Below are 20,969 nucleotides of genomic sequence, written 5' to 3'. Positions count from 1 at the left end.
TTGAATGACTACTGAATCAACTTACTTAGATAGCAAAGTATTCCTGTAATCGTTTCCCCAGGGGCAAGTACTCAGCCTAGTAGCAAATAGCTGACAATTACGCAGGACACAATTCAGCTCATATTCCAGTGCATGCTGATAGACTGACACATCCATATTTTAGGGTCTCTCCAACGTACTGCTGCCTACCCTGTTGTTCTGTACCCCTGCACAGCATTAGTGGCACAGTTCTCCTTTATCCCAGAAACAGTTGCGTTTCAGAGGTGGGCATCCTGCAAAACACCGCAAGGACTGAAGAGAGAATATTCTTCTTTCTCAGATGCTAATGCATGTGCTAAAACCCAACTTAAAAGGGAGTTCAGAAAATGCATCAAAAGCTTCTCCTCACATTGGCATCAAGTTCTGAGCAGTGACGTTACCCCTGCAGATAGAGAACCTGTCTTGTTTTCTTCCTGGAGAAGGATGAGGCATATTTCACACGCAAGGCCACTACCACAAACCCACCGTTTAGCCTTGTACGGCTGGAAAGCACCAGCACGGAGGGACTGAGCAGCTACAGGGGCAGCACTAGAATTAAAAATCCCCTGCTCAGGAGAACAGAAGAGGAGGAGAAGACCTCATCTTCAAAAGACATGCCAACCCCGCTTCACGCTGTCCTTGCCAGGCACTGCAGAGAGAGGGAGACAGGACCTAAACTAAAACCTGGCTTGAAGTACTGCCTAAAACAAATCTGCAATTTTGGGGAAAAAAAAATCCAGCACTTGGGTTACTTCCTTTTTCAAGGCAGGCTTATCGTATTAAATTTGGACACATCTGGGTTTCAACCAGTCTAAAAAGAAAAACTCCTCATAATTCTGGCAGGAACAGAGATGTTGGTGGAAAGCCAGTCTTGTAATATGATTTCCGCAATAGACACAGATGTTTATTCTAGGTCTGTACAACACCTATCACAGAAAAGTCCTTGTCCACAATTGGATTCCTAATAGAGTGGCAGCACAACACATAGCAAAATATTAGTATTCCAGCTTGATGAAAGCAGCTTTTCTACAGAGACATTTCAGGAACAGTCTCTGCATGAGGCACTTCAGACTCTTGAGCAATCTCAGACCTTGGAAGGAAGTCTGAAAGGCTGAGAAGAAATAGAGGGATCCCATACTCTATCACTCACTGTCTATTTTTAAAGATTTCTAAAAATACCTGTATATATTTATTCAATACATCCCTACATACTTTACAGCACATTTATCTCAATCACGCTTTCAACTACTGCTCTTCAAAATGAACTTTGTCTTACGCAAATAGAGCTCTCTGATGCTTAGTCATTTGCCTGCAAGAAGATTTCCCTTTGGGGACAGTTCTGGTTAAATTAACAAAAAATTATGATCCAACTGTGTGAGTGAGGCTAAAACTTTTCCCATGTATTACACAAAGCGTGCGATCTCCTCTTTTTTTTTTTTTTTTAATATGACTCATTCATTAAGAGTCATTCAAACACATTGTGTGTTCCTTAATTTATCATAGACTGTCAGCTTGAGTAGCCTTTTCTGGTACAAGGAGGACTGGAAATAGGCACTTCATATTTTATCAGCGTTCCCAATCACCTCTCTCTCCCCTACCCACCGATTGAATTGGCAAGGATTGCTTCTTTATGAAAGGAGCCGGGCTCCAAGACAAACTGCTCGTGCAGAAGATGGCAGCTGGAGCAGTCTAGACTGGGGACGCGCTCAGAAACACATCTGCCTTTGAAAGAAGGCTGCCTGCCAGAGAAACGCCACACCTCTGGCTGGGCTGCTGCCACCAGGGTTCGAACCTGGGGCTCCTGGCCACGCACCGCGCCGCGCGGATGGAAACGGGAGGCTGCTGGCGCACCCGCCCGGGGACTCTTCCGACTCGGATATGCGGGGAGTCGTTTGAAACATGCTCGCTCCCTCCCTCCCTCCCCGCTCCTCTTGCGTTACTCAGTGCTTCCACAGCCTCTTAGTGAACTCAGCCCGCTCCTCTGCATGTTCAGCGTCAGGTATGGTTTTCTTGCTCTAAAAATAACCCTCAGACACTAGTCAAAAGAGTCAATATGCGGCTTTTTGTTTGCAGGGGCAAAAAAGCTATGGAATTACAGACTTCTTATATAGGAGGAGAAAGGTCCAACTTGGGGTACACTGTGTACAACCCAGCTAGACCCCAGGGCAATGGGTCTGCTGCAGCTTTACCACGTAACACAGAGCATGCACATCCCAGCGGGCAGTGCTGATGGGCAAGGGAGAGGGCTACAGCCCCCTAAATCTCCCCATCAAACCTGCTGCCGGTATAGACAAGCAAATGATACCTCATCCACCAAAGGATTCAAAACACCTATCACATCACAGCCTTGCAAGGGCTTGAGGGCTTGACATGCTGGCAACAAAATATGATTTTTCATATATTATTTTTCTTTTGTGGGTGTCCAAGCTACTTGCAGCCATGTGCTGGGGTCACGCTGCTCTGCAAGCTGGGCGATGGCCCGCTTGGCCCCGCGCGGAGACGGGAGAACTCGAGCGAGGCTCGGCAGAGGTGCTGCGGGCAGCCGTGGGGATGATTCAGAGGGACATTTGCCAGCTGCTGAGTCAGTGCTGAGTTCCTGACTTAGCATGATGTTTGGGTGTTCTTTTTGCTATTTCCCCCCTCGAAAAGAAATGTAGAGCCGAGATCCCAAATGCTTGTGGTTATTAATGGTTCCCAAGAAATTTTTCTTTTTTAAGAGCACATTATCCTCCCTTCTCTAGCCGCCCAGAAAAACCCAGCATTCCTGAAGAATTAATGCTCTGCCGTTAGTTGCATGTGGGACGCAGCGTCTCCGTCTCCTGTTGCGCAGCACTGTGGTGGTCTTTCAGGACAGATTAATTCACGGAGGGTGTTGCCGTTTACTGTTAGGTGAACGGATCCTTTTAGCCCCTGGCTTGCACTCCTCTCACCACGTGGACACCTCCCTCAAGTGTGGGGATGGGGCCCTTCTGCACAGCTAAGATTATACCACAGTTATTTTGGTAGCATTTACAAAGCCAGAATTGCAGAGACCGCAGTGCCTGAGTCATCACTGCCTCGCACCCCGGCTGTCAATCACATCCTGATTTTGGGATGATGAGGATGAGAGATGGTCTTTTCTCTCTAAGCGGAGAGCCGGACAGGCAGAGTGCTGCTGGCTGCCAGCCTGCCTCTGCCCATAAATCATTGCCAAGGCGGCCCCAATCCTTGCTGAAAAGGTAGAAGGCAGTTTCCCATTCACACTTCTCTGCCCAGCGTGACAGTCTTCTTGAAGAGACCTTCTATCAGGCAACACAACTGGGAAAACTAGTTAATCATCTTATCCTTCCACCCGCGTGCCAAACTCCGTGTATGGCATTCCCAGCCCATAACCTGCCCCGTCCAGGGAAAGCGCCGGGCTGCGATACCGTGCAGCAGAGCAGGAAGGCCTGTACTGACCTCACCAGAAACGCCTGCCCAGCAACACGAGGACGGCGCCAGGTAATTACTCAGGCACGGAGCATTTATCAGCGCTTGTTCTGAAACATGCTGGCCTGGCCATTGAAGTGCTACATTAATTTCTCAACATGTCATCCCCATTCCGGTCTTTTCTCCTCTTTCTCTTCCCACGTCAGAGACATCCAATGCAGTATGCTACAGAGATCTCCGAGCGAGTCACAGGAGCTATCAAGAACCACACGGCAGACAGCTCCAGCTGAGCCACAACCTTTCCCTCCCAAAGTGCCGACTTTGTTTCCAGCAGTCAAAGAGGGTAAGACCAGGCAGAGCCTCAAAATGTTCTCCTTTCCCTCGATTGAGGACTCCAGTTGTTCTCAGACAGGATGGAAAAATCCTGCCATCTCTTCCCTCAGCCCTCCACAGCCTGAATCCGTTTCTTTGCTATGATTCACAAGCTGAGAGGGATTTTCCACGCCAGTTCAATAATAAGCTCTTTACATTGCAGGGGGAAGTGGGGGCTTGGAGCTTGGTCACCCTCACGACACTTGCAGGGCAAGAAGGTGGAAAAGGCCAGGATTTCACTGGGCTCAGGGCAGGCCACCCAGATTTACCCCTTACAGGTAAGTAGTGTTTTAAGAGAAGTTCACAATTGCTGAATTTCTCCTCTTGGAAATATGCCTGAAATGACTCTCCATGAAACACAGCAGACTGCCCAAAGATAAAATCACTGAAGCTCATTCCGTCTACTCAGGGATTTAGCAAAACTTCTCCAAGTACAAAGACTACAACAGGGCTGCGTGCCTGTAAAGTCAGGCAGGAGCGCAGGGCTGCATCCCCCTGCCCGGGGCAGCATCTTCACCTCTCCCAGGGATGGGAACCTTCAAACAGAACACACCCCTCAGTGAGTCCCCACCCAAATTACAAGGAGAGAAATCACCACACTGCTTTGAAATGGGACAGGCAGGAAATGCAAACCTTGAAGGTGAGCACCCATTGCGGGCTTAGCCAAACACAACCATTTCACTTTAGGTGTTACTTGCAACAATGAGCAGCACATCTGCAGACACAAGTGCTGTTGATTGCGTTCCTTAAGCTAGTCTCAATATTTCCATTGTAAACCCTTCTTTCACTATTTTAAGAAGTCAGCTGTAAAAATTTGCTCTAGGCTGGAACTTGGCAACTAGAGACTCCGTCTGGGAGAAACTTATTTTACATGTACAACCCCTCTCTTGTATACACAATATAGCAAAAGGCTTGGGTTGGAACACCAATCCTCCTAAAAGTTGGCCAGTTTAAAGATCCTGTTTGCATTCTTACATTTGAAAAAAAAAAAGCTAGCAGGTAATTAGTGTGGCCTGACTGCTTTTAGCATTACAAAATGTGTGTATACTTTTATGATAGCCAAGATATACACCCTGAGAGTGGTTATTGTGTGTGGAATGCAGTAGTTAAATTTATAAAGGAAACTCTTTGCACATTTTAAGTGTGGGCTATAAGAAATAAAAAACCCCCAAAACCTTATACCTTAAAAAATAGAAGAGAGTTTGTTAAAAAAAATAAATCCTGAAGCAATCTCTGTACTTGCATTTGCTGAAACAGGGAACTTTTCTGGAATTGTGAATTTCAGGTACAAAAAAAATTAATAACCAAGGTTAAGAAATAGTTAATTTGTGGCATGTTTTTGAGGCACCTGGGTTTTCTTTGGAACGTGACCAGCAGTTCTGCCCTCTTGTCCCTGAGTAAAACCAGGGGTGTGGAACAGAGCCCCAGCCTGGCCATCAAAATTGTAACCAGCAACTTATAGGAAAGAAGGTGGGATTTTTTTTTTTCTTCCTTTTCTTAAATCTACCATTAAGCAGCAACTTTAATCACAAACTTTTAAGAGGCATCCACCATCACAGAGCACTCAAGTTTACACTGAGATATATGCTAAAATTGTGATCATCAGAAATGCAATAGTGCTTGGCTGTTATTTCGAGTTGTCACATTCCACTGAGCTTTATAGAAACCCTTGTAGGTTATGGTCTGCCAATCATTTAGCTGATCTGTGACTGGGAATAGTTAGCATTAAGAGCTTGAACTTACCTGAGGTCCTCTCTCTCCTTTCACTCCTGGATATCCCAGTAAAAATGGAAACGGAGTGGGTCCGAGGGGGTCAAAGATTTGATAGCCATCAGTCGCAGCTGGGGTTGTGAGGTTGAAGGCCTGTGCCCTGGCTCTGGAGATGGGATGGGCAGACCCCAGGGGTGGTTTGGTGTACACCAGAGGGACGTTACTAGGATCCACTTTCCTGGTGGGGGACGGCACGTGCTTCTTTGGAACGGGCCCGTTGCTTGGGTTCTGCGGGGTTTGCTTTAGGGTGACAAAGTGGACATTGCTGGTTGTGTTATCAGTCATCCTCCTCATTGGCTTTACAGTACTGGGTGCTTCAGAGGGCTCAATGGTGGGTTTTTGGTTGATCTTCTTTTTGGTCTCTTGTTTGGACTCCTTCCTGCTGGCCGTGGCAGGGCTCTGGCTTGTTGGTGGGGCCTTTTTGGAGGCGGGAAGGGGAGTTTTCTCCATGTGTGTGCTGGGAGTGGGCCGAGACACCCTGAGGGTCGTCACCGTCCCCCGAGGGACCGAACGGGTGGGTGGCTGTGTTTCAGTACTCAATGGAACAGGAGATGGGGCCACTGTGACTTTTGTGGCTTTGGTTTTCAGTCTTGGCAGCGATGGTGGGGATGATACCAATGCGATGGTTGTTGCACCTGAACCCCGAGCCTTGAGGGGTGCAGTGACCCTGCCAAACTCCAAGGATGGGGCAGCAGTGGTCAGGTTTCTCAGACCCTGCAGCGAGGGCTCCATATGCTGTGGGGTACTTGGGGAGGCACTGGGATCCCTGGGCAGGAGAGGGATGAGAGGGGGCAGGTTCGGCCGGTAGGTATCTGCTTGCCTGCACTGTTTTTTTAGGTATTTACAGTAATGATGAGCTGCCTTGGCGGAAGGATAAATATCGAACTGGCAGATGGCTCCTTCAAACTGCACGGAGTGCTGGTTCATCTTCCCAAAGAGGAAAGATCCATGTGGATCCAATGCCTCGTCCTTTTTAAAATGCAAATCCGCATGTACTCTGCGCTTCCCACAAGAAGTAAATAAAGTGACTGTCTGGCCACGGATATTGATGGCCATATTGTGCCACTGGCCATCATGGACATTGTAATCAAAATATACAGAGCGCTTGTGGCCCACATACACTATGATCTTCCCAGGCACAAACTGGACCCCCAGCTGCAGTTTTTTCTTTTTGCTCTTGACAGCAAAGAGAAAAGCATTGTTGATGCGGTGGGAGCAGAGGCTCAGCACCAGGAGCAGGTCAGTGCTGGAGCCTGCGGGGAGGATGGTGCTGACTGGTGCTTCGACACGTGCTTGCTGAGTGAAGATGACCCCTGATTTGAAAGGAATGACCCCTTGAGGAACTGTACGTGATGAGGACCATCCGCTTGACGGCCTTTTCCCTGACAGGCCCAGTCTTTGAAGGACATCCACATCTGAAAGGGAAACACAAAGAACATGTGAGGTGTTGGGCAACCCAAGGGCTGGATGGGTATGGGGGTCAAGCCAGTCCATGCAAAAGGGTAACAGGACACAGGAAACCCCAACCATCCTTTCACACACACACACATTCAAATAATCAGAATGGAGAGCACATAGCTCTTCTGCACATAGTGTGAGGAGCAAGTGCATGCTCAACTTGGTCATCAGCAATCACCAAAACGCATCAGCTCCATGGTGCATCTGGCTAGCTGTCCTGTCCCACCAGGGACCAGCTCCAGATGTTCTGGAGGGAGCTGACCTCACTACAAGGAAATTTCCCACTGAGCACCAATAGTCCACTTCCCTGGGATTTAATTCTGAGTACTGACCACACAGCTGGAAAGGAATTTGAACAACAGACTGAGCTGGGATTGCAAAATCTTATATCCCCAGAAGGCAAGGAACAGAACTTTCAAAGGGAGCCAAAGCCTTGTATCTGTCTCTCTCCAAATTAGTAAGAAGCAGCTTTTGATCTCTGAGACTCTGGAGAGTTTAGGGAAGCAAAGGTACCTCCCAGCATGAAAAAAAATTGCACCTAGATTTCACCGAACTGCTTGAGGTTCTCAACAGCAGTACTTTTTTCCCAAAAGATCATCTTACAGCCTTAAATTATTTTAGTAAGTTGGAGGAACCAGACTTGGTTTGTGAAGAGCTGAGAAATTAGTTATGGCTGCCACTGAACAGTAGAGGTAGGACTCGCCTCCAGCATTTGTCACCTAGGAGCTGGGTGCCTTGTTTAAGAGAAGATGAGAAGGATTGCTGTCCAGAGGCACCTATCTTTCTCCACTGACTCCGGGAGAAGTCTGCAATGGACAGACAAGCAGAATCCTCTGGTTTCTGGCCCCAAGGTCTAACAGGAGTCACACACAGCTCAGAGTCCAAGGCAGATTAGCAGGCAACAGCAACACAAACTGGAGCCAGCTGGCAGCAGTCTCAGCTGAACTACTTAACTAGGGAAGATGCTGAGGTCTACGTGAGAAAAGCTGCAAAGGTAAATGTGCCCAGACCTGAAAAAGGTGCTCGTGTGCCCAAAAGCTTGTTCTCTAACTCCAGCTCAAACATTTGGTCTAATAAAAGATGTTACCTACATGGTATAGACAGATAAAGGTAAGGCTATAATGATTACCATGACACTACCACTGTTGAAAATGAGCTAGGATAACTGTGTTTCCTTCCCTCTTCCCTGCCCAAATGCAATCCCCGTTACTCGATGACCAGCTAACTCTTGTGTACTTAAGTGCTCTTTGGGGAATCTAGCCTGGGCTGTATAATCCAAATGCTGATCTCGCAAGGTAAGAATTTAACAATCAGAAATGCAGCAGTGTCAATCATGGCAGCATGTCAGCTAACATCATGGGATTGCAGCTTTCCTAGATTAAAAAGACAAGTAAATCAAAGGTTGTCCAAAGAAAAAACAAGCTCCTTTTCTAAAGGGGCCTCTTTCACCCTTAACTATTAAATATTCAGCACAATACCCAATATTTGGAAAACTGGCACTTAAAAGAGATCCTCAGCATTGGCCAGAAGGGTTGTAGGCTCAAGCCAGTCTGAGGCCTGTAATATTGCTGGCCAGGAAAGGAGGAGGATAACGAGAAAACCTCTGTTCCTTGACTTTGGCAAAAACCTTGGCCATTTTTGTATGTAAGAATAAGTCAATCAATATTTACTTTGTCTGAGCTCAGCTTTATTCCCATCTCCCTTTTTTAAGGCAGCATTTCCTCATTGGACATGAGGAAAAATGTCTTTACTGAAAGAGTGGTTAAACATTGGAACAGGCTGCCCAGGGAAGTGGTTGAGTCCCCATCCCTGGAGGTATTTAAAAGACGTGTAGATGAGGCACTGAGGGACATGGTTTAGTGGGCCTGGTGGTTTGGGTTGACCGGTTGGACTCGATGATCTTAGAGGTCTTTTCCAACCTTAATGATTCTATGATTTTCTAGCAGAGACTACCCTGGAGAAGATGCGTAGTATTTAAAAGACGTGTAGATGAGGCGCTGAGGGACATGGTTTAGTGGGCCTGGTGGTGTTGGGTTGACGGTTGGACTCGATGATCTTAGAGGTCTTTTCCAACCTTAACGATTCTATGATTTTCTAGCAGAGACTACCCTGGAGAAGATGCGTCAGATGTGACAGGGGATGGAAATTTTCACACTCTGTGCAGAGGGGATAATTCACTGCACAGCATGTGCAAGTGTTAATAATGGTACTTCTCCCATACTAAGAAATCCTTGGTCCCCCACTGTTTTTCTGCCACATTGCCCAACGGGACTGTCCCTCAGCATAGCAAAGAGCCTTCCCCTCTCTGCACTGAATGGAGGAATCACAGCAGTATCTTCATACTGGATAATCTCTAGAGCCCATGAAATGGTAAAGGCCAAAGCCTGGCTCTAGCGAAGTCAAGTGGGACCCTTGACACAGACTTCAAAGTAATCAGGATTTAGCCCTAAGGAAATAAATTTACCACTTAAACTAGGAGCTAGACTCCAGCTTCCAATTTCTACGTGTATTTTTAGGTTCTCTCCCAGACACAGACAGTGGTGTGTCTCTACTAGGCAGAGATGTTTTACACTCCGGGAGCTACTCATTTGGTAGCTGCTCTGCAAAGACATAAGGATGTTTCCCTGCTCAGAGGATGCCGCTGCTCTTTGCAATACCAATCCAACTGCCTCGTTAGCAACTGCATCCAACAGTCCTTAAGAAAAAGGAAAAAAAGCACAACCCAACCACTCCTTTCCCTCAAAACCCGCTAAGGTAGAGCCAAATTCTAGATGCCTACGCAAAACCTGACTAAAACAGACCTCATGCAGGACATGTATGTGGATTTTCCAGCACCAGGTCCAGGCACACAGCTCAGGACTCCTGTGCACCCAGCCCATCTGCCTCTCCATCCCATGCCAACTGCCCTGCGCTGGTGGGGCACATCCCCTGGGATGACGGGATGTCATCAACTAACGTAAAATGCAAGGTAATTTTGGCTTCCTTAAGTAGCTCCAAGTTTAGCAAAGCATTTTTTCCCCTTCGAATTTTTTCCTATGTAGATTTTTCCATCAAAACACATTATTTAAAAAACCATTCACTTAGAGCTGCCTGGCCCCAGGTGCCTTGAAGCTAGTTGCAACATCCCTGCAGCAACATTTGAGCAACTGGGAAAAACTTTGAGCAGACTCTGCGTGAAGTGAGATGCACGGAGATTCATGAACAATCACATGATCATCTCTGAAAGAGGGGATAAAATGCTTTACTGCCCTCCTTCCCATCTCTTTCTTTCCCTCCCGCTTTCCCCATGCAAAAATCTTTATAAGAAAAAGAAGTCAAAAGGCAGGAGAGAAATGACTTGCAGCTTCCTAGATTCCAGCAGCTGAGATGTGATGCCCACAGCTAAAATTGGGTTGAATAAACGCTACATTTCCAAAAGTTACCGCCCAGACCCTTAGTCAGTGCACATCGGACGAACTCACTAACCTCATGATCTTTTGGATTTGTAACACTTACGGAAAAATCACCCTCTGCATCCCCTGATTTTCCAGTGTGCAGGAAGACCCCTAAGCCTTATAGTAATAAAGGCAGTGTGTTCAAAAGCCCACGGCATTGGCTTAATTTCATCCTCACACAGATCTATGAACAAGCTCTTACTTGCTTTTATAAATCTCATGTTTGGAAATCCTGAGTGATAATATAGTCTCAGGTCACCAATGTTTCCTTACAGCCTTTGCTTCCTTGGAAGTTTTTACTTTCCGGTACCCAGAAGAGCAGCCTGTGTCTGATTGTGGGGAAACCAAGCAAGATTTTTTAAATTCCTTTATCACAGATAAAGTATCTCAGAGGGGAGTTATCTGCCACACTAAGGTAATGCAGTAAGAGCGAAGTGAAAGAGTTTCCTTTAGGTTGATGGAAACAATTAAAAGACATGGCACCATCCCATAATTATCATGGGAGTAAAATGATGGATAGAGATGAATCTAAACAGCATATTAAAATCTACTTGAAAAAAAGGGACGCCAAGACACAGTATTTGTTCTGCCTCTTTATGAGCTGACATAAAACTTGCTCTGAAAACTGCTTGACTAAGTAATTCAGCCAGATGTTCACCTCTTTTGCATTGAAGCAGAATTTGGAAAATATTACATTTTTCAAAATTGCTGACGGCAGGGATGTATTTCCCCCCCCCCCCCTGTAAAAAGCGCTCCATGGGCCGGTTTACAGCTGAGCATTGACCAACTTTCTATTTTTCCTTCATGTTTTGGAGACTAAGGGGAGAGCCCTGGAGCCTGCTAGCCCACTTATTGTTGTCTACTGATTGTGGAGGAAGCTGTTCAGTTCCAGCATATACCCACGTAAAGCATCCATGCGGAAGAGGTGTTGCTATTTTAAGAGGAGATGGCTCCTTTACAAACAGATGTTGCAGAGATGCTCAGCTCCCACTATCAACTGTAAAAGACGGATTTATTTTTATTTTTGTTGACTCTGAAGCTTTCTATCTCCTCTTGTGGGGTCACTGATTATTGTACCCCAACCTTTTGTCCTGGCCCCAGCAGCACTGGGGAGGGGATGCCTGGAGAAGGGGTGTAAAGATAGGGTGAAGGTGTATGATCACTCCCCTATAGAATACTTCCCCTACAGCCCAGGGACTGAGCCAGACGTAGTCGTTCTACTATCAACCACCCCTGTGGGATTTGTCTTCCTTAAATTTGCTTTTACTTTTAGAACTCACATCATTTCTGCATGCACAGCATCCTATGTGCCTGCACAGGCATGACCGGGTTGCATTCAAGTCAAGGAAAAGCCCGTCTGCCAGAGATGCTTAATTCCTTAATGCCCCAGCCTCAAGGGGCACTTTCTAAAAAAGCAGTTAAGTCCTAGCAAGTGTAGGTAGACGTTTTAGACACACCAAAGTGCTTCATTCCCACCAGACAGACAGGCACTTCTGAAAATCCTGTGGGGCACGTAATCACCTGTAAAAAACTGGGGTTTTGCCAGCTGTTAACTGCGTCATCTATATCATCAGTACCGCAATGATCAGCAATAAATGCATTTAATTCTGTGCACTAGGCTCAGACATTGTTAAATGACGGTCCTAAACTGATACCAAAGCCCTTGGCTTGTACTTCAGTTGAAAGAGGAGAGGAAAAAAAAAAAAAAGAAAAAAAAGTGCAATTTACCTTCAGAATGTCCCTGTGTGAATCCCAGGAACCAGGTAAAACATAATACAGTCCAGAGAAAGCAGAATCCCCTAAAATTGGAAGAGAAGAAAAAATAATGAGTTTCTACAACATTAGCAACAAAAACTAGCCCCTCCGTTAAGGGCTTTCTCCTTGGTCACAAGTCTAATGAAGTCAGTGGCAGTGTCCACATGTCTCTGGGAAATGGAGAATGGGTGCTCAGCAGAACAGCTCTTGCTTCCGACTGAGATTTCATTTTACTACTTAAAAGTCATCTAAAGCCAGCTGAATTCAGTGCAAGGTTTTCCCACTGGTATTAGAAGGGACCAGACCAATGTTTTGAGATGCAATGTCATCAGTGCCAGGTCAGCAGTCCCTTCGCTACTGCTACTCTTTGGCACTCATCCCATCTAGGACACCAGAAATGCAAAAGGATGGAGAAATAATTCAAAATTGGAAGGTCAAAAGACATGCCAGGACTGCACGTGCATGTCTGTGAGGACACGGGTAGAAAATGGGCTGACATGCAGCGACATGTCACCTGCATCTCAGCAAACAAATTCCGAGTCCTATTGCTTTACCACATGCTTAAAAATATTCTAAACATACAAAACCCTACATGGATCTATTCCTCTTTTTACACCCAGATGCAAAGATGGGGGGCAGCTTCTAAGCACTCAGCGCGCCCTATGCTGTTGCCACTAATGACTTTCTCATTAGCTTGGTATGGCAGGAAATTTTAGAAAGTGTGAGAGCTGCAGACTCCCAAGCGCAGCGCGCTCGCAGACCCTTTCACGCCTGAGAGGGAATTGGACAAACCTTTCAGTCAGCTAAACTAAGCCTTGAAGTGCCAGCAGAGAGGAAAACTTTTACCAGAAAGGTAGCTGAAGCCTCCCCTTCCCCCACCAACTTCCTTGATTTGTAGCCAAATAACGAACATAGGAAACTCCTTGGTTAAGCTCACTTAAAACTGTCAGTGGAAAGTTTGAAGATTGAATTCCCTCATCTTCTAACGATGATATTTAACAGCTTGATCAGCAAGGGCTGCTGGAGGAACAGAGACAAAAGTGTAAACTACAAAGTCCTCAGCCAGAAGAAAGCAGAGTGGGACATCCACAGGTTGTTCTTCATTTCAGCCAAGCCAGTGCGAACACTGGGATATGCAAAGCAATGCCAAAGTGCAGCTTGCTCCTCTCCTCGGATCTGGCAAAGACAGATCATTTATCAAATGGGATTAGAGACCACTCTTCTCCTGCCATCAAGTCTCAGCTTTAGCACACAAAAGCATCCTCTGGGGCAATGTATTGCCCTGGGCCAGATCCTCACCCAGTGCAGGAGACCCTTTCCCACACCTCAAATGAAGCCACGGTGATTTACACATCAGTGGGGAAACCTGGCCTTGAATGTTAAAATCCGTGCAGGAATCCAGCCACTAATATTTTAAGGCTTGAAGGGACAAAATGCTGGAGCGGCCCCGCATCGGCTGGGAAACAAGTGAGATGAACCACATCATTCTTTGCTGTTTCCATTACCCTGACACTGGGCTGCACATGTCAGGAGCTCTGGGGCTGCTTTAGTTTATGCATGAAGGAACAACAGCTTGGAATAGCCAAATCACAGTATTCTTTCGCTATGTCCTAGAGCCAGCCATACGCTAACCAGGAAAGCCTCGCTATGCTCAAGAGATCTCCAGCTGGGGAGACTTGGTGGTTTTCTGCCCACTTCATCCCACTGGACACAGCTCTCGGGCTGAAGACACAGCTGAGTACAAGGAGAGCTGTTGTCCCAGTTCATTCAGGGGAGGTAGGAAAGGAAGCAGAAGAGGATGATTCTTCATGGCTACCTCTAGTCTTTTTATGACTTAAAAGAGGCTAAAATCCACTTCACGGCAAGACCTGTGTTTCTGTGCTCACCTCCAAAGGAACAATGGAGTTTTAAGACGTGGACACAATTCCACACGTGCATGGAGCGAAGACCTCACCAGAGCAGGCGAGCTGGACTTGACTGCCCGATGTGAGCACGGGAAGACGAGGGGAAGGCGGTGACCAACATCACGTGAACTTGAAGGGCAGCAGGAGTCCCAAGCGCTAAGAACACCTTTTCTCTGGTTGAGGATCAGATTTGTACAAACACTGGTGCACACAACACACCTAACTGAAGTCCAGATCTTTTTTTTTGGGGGGGAACCTTCACAACCCAAATTTGCATCCAAAATCCCTGTTGACCAACACGGTGAGAGGAACAAGCTTAGGGGAAAATCCAGCGCGTAATTTCATTCCAGTGACACTGACGGGGCTATAAAGGAGACGAATGGGTCTCCTGGATCCAGCGTGGGATCCAGCTGGCCTCAGCTGCTCCTGGGGACCCCTCGCACAGCCAATACCGTAAGAGTTGAGACCGGGGCTGAATGCCAAAACACTGAAGAAAAACACTACGTCCAGCGACTGCTGCCACACGAAAGGAGCGAGGGCTGCCAGGTGTGGCTGGGGCGCGCCCTCCCCCGGCCCCCCCCCCCCAGCCAATACCGTAAGAGTTGAGACCGGGGCTGAATGCCAAAACACTGAAGAAAAACACTTTGGCAAAATTTACCAACTTAATGGAAAAAGCAAAAGCAGCTTCCAAATGGCAGACCTGTGACTGATGGGGCTGTTAATTATTGCAGGATTTTATAATGCAGGCTCTTTTTCCGACAGGATTGCATAAGCACCTTGAGTAGCAATAGTAAAGGAAGATTTTTCTCCTTATATAGAGCTATCAAACCTACCTTGCCTTTATCTCGGCTTCTTCCCAGAACCAGTGATTTCCACGGAGACTCTATCAAGAGCTACCCACTGAAGGCATTTATTTCTTTTATTGTATAGGGCCTTTGAATACCAGAATGAGGATCCCACTGCTATAGCCACTGGGTGAAGAAACGCCCCCAAATACCTGTGATGTAAGCTCACGTGAACCCTAAAAGTTTTCCAGTGCAGACAAACTCCCTTTACAGCAAACTGAAGCTACTGACTACAGCCTAAGTTTTGCTTCGCTACTTTTTGCGAGCTCCCGTGGCCAGTCCATGGGAACTAACCAGCGTCAAAAGTGCAAGGCAAGAAACAACAGACAGAGAGGGACAGAGAAGTACAAAGACCAGCAATAACACTTCTCAGCCTTGGTGGTGATTTCAGTGTCTTCCCAGCGAGGACCACGTGCATGCAGGTAGCAGCCAAGAATAAACATCCGGAGGAGTTCCTACAAAAAGTAACCGGAAGGTCTAAGGGCACCACTTCTGCTGGGGCTTCAGGACAGGCAGGAGGTCCCTGCACGGGGTGGTATGCACCAATTCGGAGACCTGACGACATCACGACTGCTAATTGGCATACGATTGCAAAGCTGTGGTTTTCAGCTTCCAGACTCATTTGCCATCTTTTTCCCGAGCGTTAAGAAACCAGACTTCTGAGAGCAGCAAGTTGTGGCTCGGGGGCTAAAGCAGAGTTATCACCTCTCCAGGTGGCTTGCGCACAGCGTGTCCTGCTGCTACAGCCCCAGTAAAGTCATGTTCAGGGTGGCAACCTCGAGAGCAAAAGTAAAGGAAAAATTCTGTTGAACATACCGGTTCTTACCCGACACCCACTGGCTTCTGTAACAGAGGAATAAAGCGCTACACTGAACTAAAGACAATAGTAAGACAACAGGCTCTAGGGTAGGCTTGGTCAGGAATTATCGATAAAAAAAAAAGTTTGACAAAGCTGAAGCAATCTGTAAAATAGTCGTGATCAGCTAATTCTTCACTTTACAATTTCTGGAATTGGTTGGAACGATTTCAGCATTTCTGAATTAAAAGTTTTGCCCCTGCCTTAAGAAAAAAAAGGCCAAATGGATTTGGCATCTTGTTTGCTTAGATGATGGGTCGAAGCTGAAGAAAATATTACAAGGGCCCAAAGGAGCGTTTAATTTTTTTACTTTTTTTTCTCCCTCATTTACAGTGGGGAAATGTCTTTGAAATTGCAAACATTTTTGCAGGGTGGAAAAACGATTTCCCCCTCCCTCCATTCAGGTGCATTTTTTTCCTGTCCAAAAAGACCAGAAAGCCAGCTGGATGCTGAAAACTGTTTTGCGAAAAAGGCAAATCTACATTTCTAGCTGTAGATCAGACAATGTATCTTAAAAGAAGAAAATGTCTATATTGCTTAAGATCCTTTGCACGTGACCGGAGGTGATATTTTATAAGACTCCCAAGCAGTTTTGACAGTCAACAGGGAACAAAAAAATCACAACTTACATACTGAGGCTTTAAATTGCACCATGGCATCGATTCCACTCCCAGCTTTTTGGGGTAGAAATCTCATTTTGTACTAGTATCATCCTTTGCACAGCAGATTTCTGCTCTCTTTCTGGGGCTTCTGGAAACTACGGTATTTCTCCTCTCACCCTCAGTTTCTGGAGAGAGCAATGGGAATGCATCATTATGTAGATGTCCAGAACGCAACCCACTGCTTCTGGGCACGCATTTATCAAAACAAATTTTCAGGCGACAACTAAAAATTCATTGCACGTGCAGCCATAAGGGGAAAGGATGGAGAAGTGGGATGTCAGTGCAGCTGCCTGAGCTTTAACAGCACTCTGAGCAGAGTACAAAGCGGAGGGTTTCAAAGATTGTCCCACCATTATTACTGGAGACTCCAGTAGCCCAAATGGATGGGAAACTCTCTAGGCCAGACTCCATCCTTGGGGTGATCCTCAACAGGAACGTTTCAGTTGCTCCACCCTGCCCCAGAGTTTGGGACGCGCGCGCAAACCCAGAAATTCCCAGGGAATTCTGGCACCATTTCTGCCAAATCTAATCTTAATTCAGGACGAAAATGCCCTTAGTGCTGTGCCTGTAGAGGTTTATCTCAGGGTTTTGGCAACTGTGGCCCGGAAAAAGCTGCTGCTTCCTTCGGAGGAGGCCCTTGGTAGCGAAAGAGCGACCCACCCGGGCCTGATGAAAGGGAGGAATCATTCGCAAAGGGGAGGGACCTCAGCTCGTGGCGACGGTACAGCAGTAAGTCTCAAGTGCTGCAAAGAAGCTTTGCTCTCCTAAAAGGCTGCATATCAGCCAGGCACGAGGAGGGTCTGGATGCATAAAGGCCTGGTATTTGCTCCCCCAGCACCCGTAGCTCCTCTTTGGTTTTCTCCGGGAGGGAAATGCAGATCTGCAGTACACAGAACGTGGAGATGAAGCATCAGTGTGGCTAATCCTCCCTCCTGCAGACACCTCGCACCTTGTTCTTTCAAGGGTTTATGCTGATACCTGCAGGCGGAGGGCTGATGGGTTTCAAACCACTGGTCCTTGTCCTCCTAATTGGGAACTAGAGCTTGTGTATTCACTGCACAAAGCTGGCCCAGAGCTAACCAGCTCCTCTGAGCTCCTGCTGGTGACAACCTGCTTCCTCACCTGCTAGATGCAAGACTGGCTGACGAGGCTGTGATGACTCAAACACCCTCCCAGATACCACCCAGCAACTTCCTGCAATGGGGGCTCTTTCCTGACGTCCCGTTACTTGGTCTCCTCTTTGCTCACCACCCCTGTCCGTCTGGGTTATTGACTTTGCTGCTGTGTGAAGCTACAACGCTCACTACTGGCCCTTGCCTTTGTGTTCTCAGTTAGTAACTGGAGCCCTCAACAAACAGAAGCGCTAAGCACGATCTGTCATCTAACTCCTTTCTTGTCCTTCCAACAAACGCTTTTGCGTTCCTTCATTTTGTGAATGGGGTTTGGCAGAGCCGTATAGAATTCCCCACTGTTTCCATTTGCGCTTCAGTAAGCGGCCATCATTTCTACTTATGCCCCCAACAAATTGGCAAAGAAAGAGAGAAGGGAAAAAACCCACATGCTCTGTGTCTGTCTCTGGTCAGAGATTTCCTACAACCCCCTCACCACAAGAGATGCCCCCAACAAATTGGCAAAGAAAGAGAAAAGGGAAAAAACCCGCATGCTCTGTGTCTGTCTTTGGTCAGAGATTTCCTACAACCCCATCACCACAAGACCTGGGCGACCCTCGGTCAATAATGTAACCTCCAAAAACACTGTTTTCAAGCAGGGCAGATTTTATCCCCTCAACCCACTGCAGAAAGGGGATGAAGCTGGAGCTTTATTAAAAGGACCTGCTCAGTGGCGCATCAAGGCAGCAGGAGAGCGAGGACCTGGACACTGGACTTCAGCTTGTAACCCTGGCTGTGACACTGCCCTTCCCTCCTGGGACACAGCTCCAGGAGGCTGTGTAATCGCCTCCTCTCTACCCCAAGGCACCCAGCACACACGCATCGTTTACCTGCCTGTTGCTCCCATTGCTGAATCTGCCCAGCACTGCCATAGTTTGTCCCCAGATCACCTGCCCGGCTTGCATGCAATGGTCTTTTCCTCTTAAAACAAGAGCCGTGCCTTTCTCCAGCCCTTCCTAGGGGCTGACCCACCTTGGTGGTGCCAGGTGGGTGCTGTAGCACCATGCGTGCAGCTTTCCCATCCAGCACATGGGCCAGGCACCTGCCAGAGCAGCATTACGCCAACAACCCAGGGCTGTGACAACAAGCAGGCACCCGTCGGAGACCTCCAGGAGCATCAGGCAAGCCTCCTCCATGGCCAGTACGTGGCACTGGGGCTGGAAGGGGCCAAGGTGGCACAGCCACAGCTGAACAGCACAAGCGCTATGGTCTGGATGCGTGCTCAGTGCATAGCTGAATGCAAAACCTTCTTCTGTGGTTTAGTGAGCCTGTGCTCACTAAAAATGCGTCAACAGAAATGATCAAGAGGGGCATTTTAAGCTTGCAGAGCCTGTCAAACTTTGCGTTCTTCTTGTTTTACAAGCTTTGGCTGCTCGAGCCAGGACAAGGCTTCAGCACACTCTGCAACTGTTTCTCCTTCCCTGGTGAGCCAGCCCTCCTACTTCCATCCATGAGTCTCCTGCACCTCTGGCAGCTCCCCAGCCACCAGCCCTGCTCCAGAGGATGCTGCAGGAGCGCTGGGACAAGCAGGACCCCCAGTGCCACATGGGAACACACCGGAAGGTTCCCATTATGAGCTGCCTTCAGGCAGCGCCACCCTCACCCACCCCGAGGAAGACTTGGCAGCACAAGGGTGGCCTGGCGAGCCCAGGCACAAGCCAGCGCTGGGCTCAGAGGACCCTCTCCAAGACTAACAGCCTCAACAGGAACATCCAGCTGTGGGAATGGTAGGATGCACAGCACTCAACTCTGCCAAGCAAATCAAAACCCAGCACCAAAAAGCCCATCGAGAGATAATGCGAAGGGTAGCAAGCGACCTCTGCTGAGGAGGGAACGGATCAGCAGCACGCTGGCGAGGTGTTTAACCCAGAGGAGATCCTGGGAACAAAAGGCGCACATATTCAGAGTCACCAGAAAAGACCAAAGTGCAGATTTCCCGTGGCAGTGCAACACTCAAACCCCGTGCAGCCGTGCACAGTGCTAGCCTGGGACACCGAGATACAGGAACAGACATAGACCTCTGGTGAGCAGGCAGCCACGCTGCCTTCTCCTAGATCCCTGTTTCCTAACCCCGGCCTCAGCAGGGTCCAACTTGCCCTGGGACTCGAGCAGGATCTCCCCATCCTCATCTGCAGCACGATTGCAGTCAACTTCTCCATCCTGCTCAGAAATTGGTGCTCTGTGAAATGACTGTGCCTTGTGCCAAGTATCTCCCCAGCATCGGGGCCTTTCTCCTCGCGGTGACGCAGCGCTGCTCTCGGTCTTTCAAAGGAATCTTTATCTGCCTGTTCCCCTTTCAACTTCTCCATTTTTGACAGACAGCCACCCTCGCAGGGTCCCAAGCAGGCATTTCACTCCAGACCATGCCCAACATTAAAAAGGTGCAACTGGGAGACGCTGCAGTTACCAGCATCTCCAGACATGCCACAGCCACGTCTGGGCAAAAAAAAACCCCTAAAGCACTGAAATTCGGTCCTTGTGAGTATATAAACACACACAAAACTGCTCAAGGAGAGCTGGTTGCAGCCCTCGGGAGCGGTTCTGATCTCTCCACATAACTTTACACACAGACACATGCAGGCAGGGAGAGCGTGTGCTGAGCCTACAAAGGAAACTGCACATTCATCCACGTCCAGACTCCAGCGCTGCGCTAATGGGGCAGCTGCCAGTGGCCGCACCCCGGGGGCGGGGGCCCAGGGGGGGGGGGGGGGGGGGGGGGGGGGGGGTGCGCCCCCAAATCCCCTCGCCCCGTTTCCACCCTTTCACCCCATCTCACAGCCCAGCCGAGCCTGGCAGAAGCAGAGGGATCCTGTACACAACTTTTTCAAACTGCCAGGCAGAAGAATCCCAGTCTTTTCAAGGGAGTGTCGGTAAATCATCGTTACATCCGACAACGCAACCAGAGGGATTAACCCTTTGCTAGTCCCCGGGAAAATAATGATAACAACAACAACAAATTTAACAATGAAAATAGTAAAAGCTGGCCCCAGCTGTGTGAGAAAGACGACGGGCAGGGTGCGTGCTGTAATTTTTTACATGTACATATAGAGACAGAAAGAAGCATTTGTGCGCGTGTGTGTATGTTAAACACATGAAGAACATGCCACCACGCACCCGCCTGCCTCTCCGACCGTGCCTCAGCCCTTCCCGTGGCTCTCCCACTTTCCGGAGGACTGCGGCGGCGATCTCCAGGTACTCGTGCCCCCACGTCCCCGCGGGACAGTGTCGGGGAGCAGTATTTCTCCCCCGCTCCCAGGAGGGGCTGGGGAACCTGCCCCCCTGCCCGTGCCCGGGAAGGGTGTAGGTGTGCGAGGGGGA

At 48.1% G+C, this 20,969-nt stretch overlaps 1 protein-coding gene across 1 annotated transcript in view; it reads right to left on the bottom strand.

Annotated features, from left to right (window-relative positions):
• COL27A1 (collagen type XXVII alpha 1 chain) overlaps positions 1–20,969 on the bottom strand; it is a 164,097-nt gene that overhangs the window by 142,123 nt on the left and 1,005 nt on the right. The window contains exons 2-3 of the mRNA XM_009286879.1: positions 12,189–12,259; positions 5,542–6,983 (exon numbers count right to left, since the gene is read on the bottom strand). Of these exons, the coding sequence (XP_009285154.1) occupies positions 5,542–6,983; positions 12,189–12,259 (1,513 nt within the window). The remainder of the gene's footprint in view (positions 1–5,541; positions 6,984–12,188; positions 12,260–20,969) is intronic.

Source organism: Aptenodytes forsteri, unplaced genomic scaffold (assembly GCF_000699145.1).
Source record: "Aptenodytes forsteri isolate BGI_AS27 unplaced genomic scaffold, ASM69914v1 Scaffold136, whole genome shotgun sequence".
Taxonomy (NCBI): domain Eukaryota; kingdom Metazoa; phylum Chordata; class Aves; order Sphenisciformes; family Spheniscidae; genus Aptenodytes; species Aptenodytes forsteri.
The sequence above is the reverse complement of the archived record's forward strand: the minus strand, read 5'-3'. Positions and strand labels throughout refer to the sequence as shown.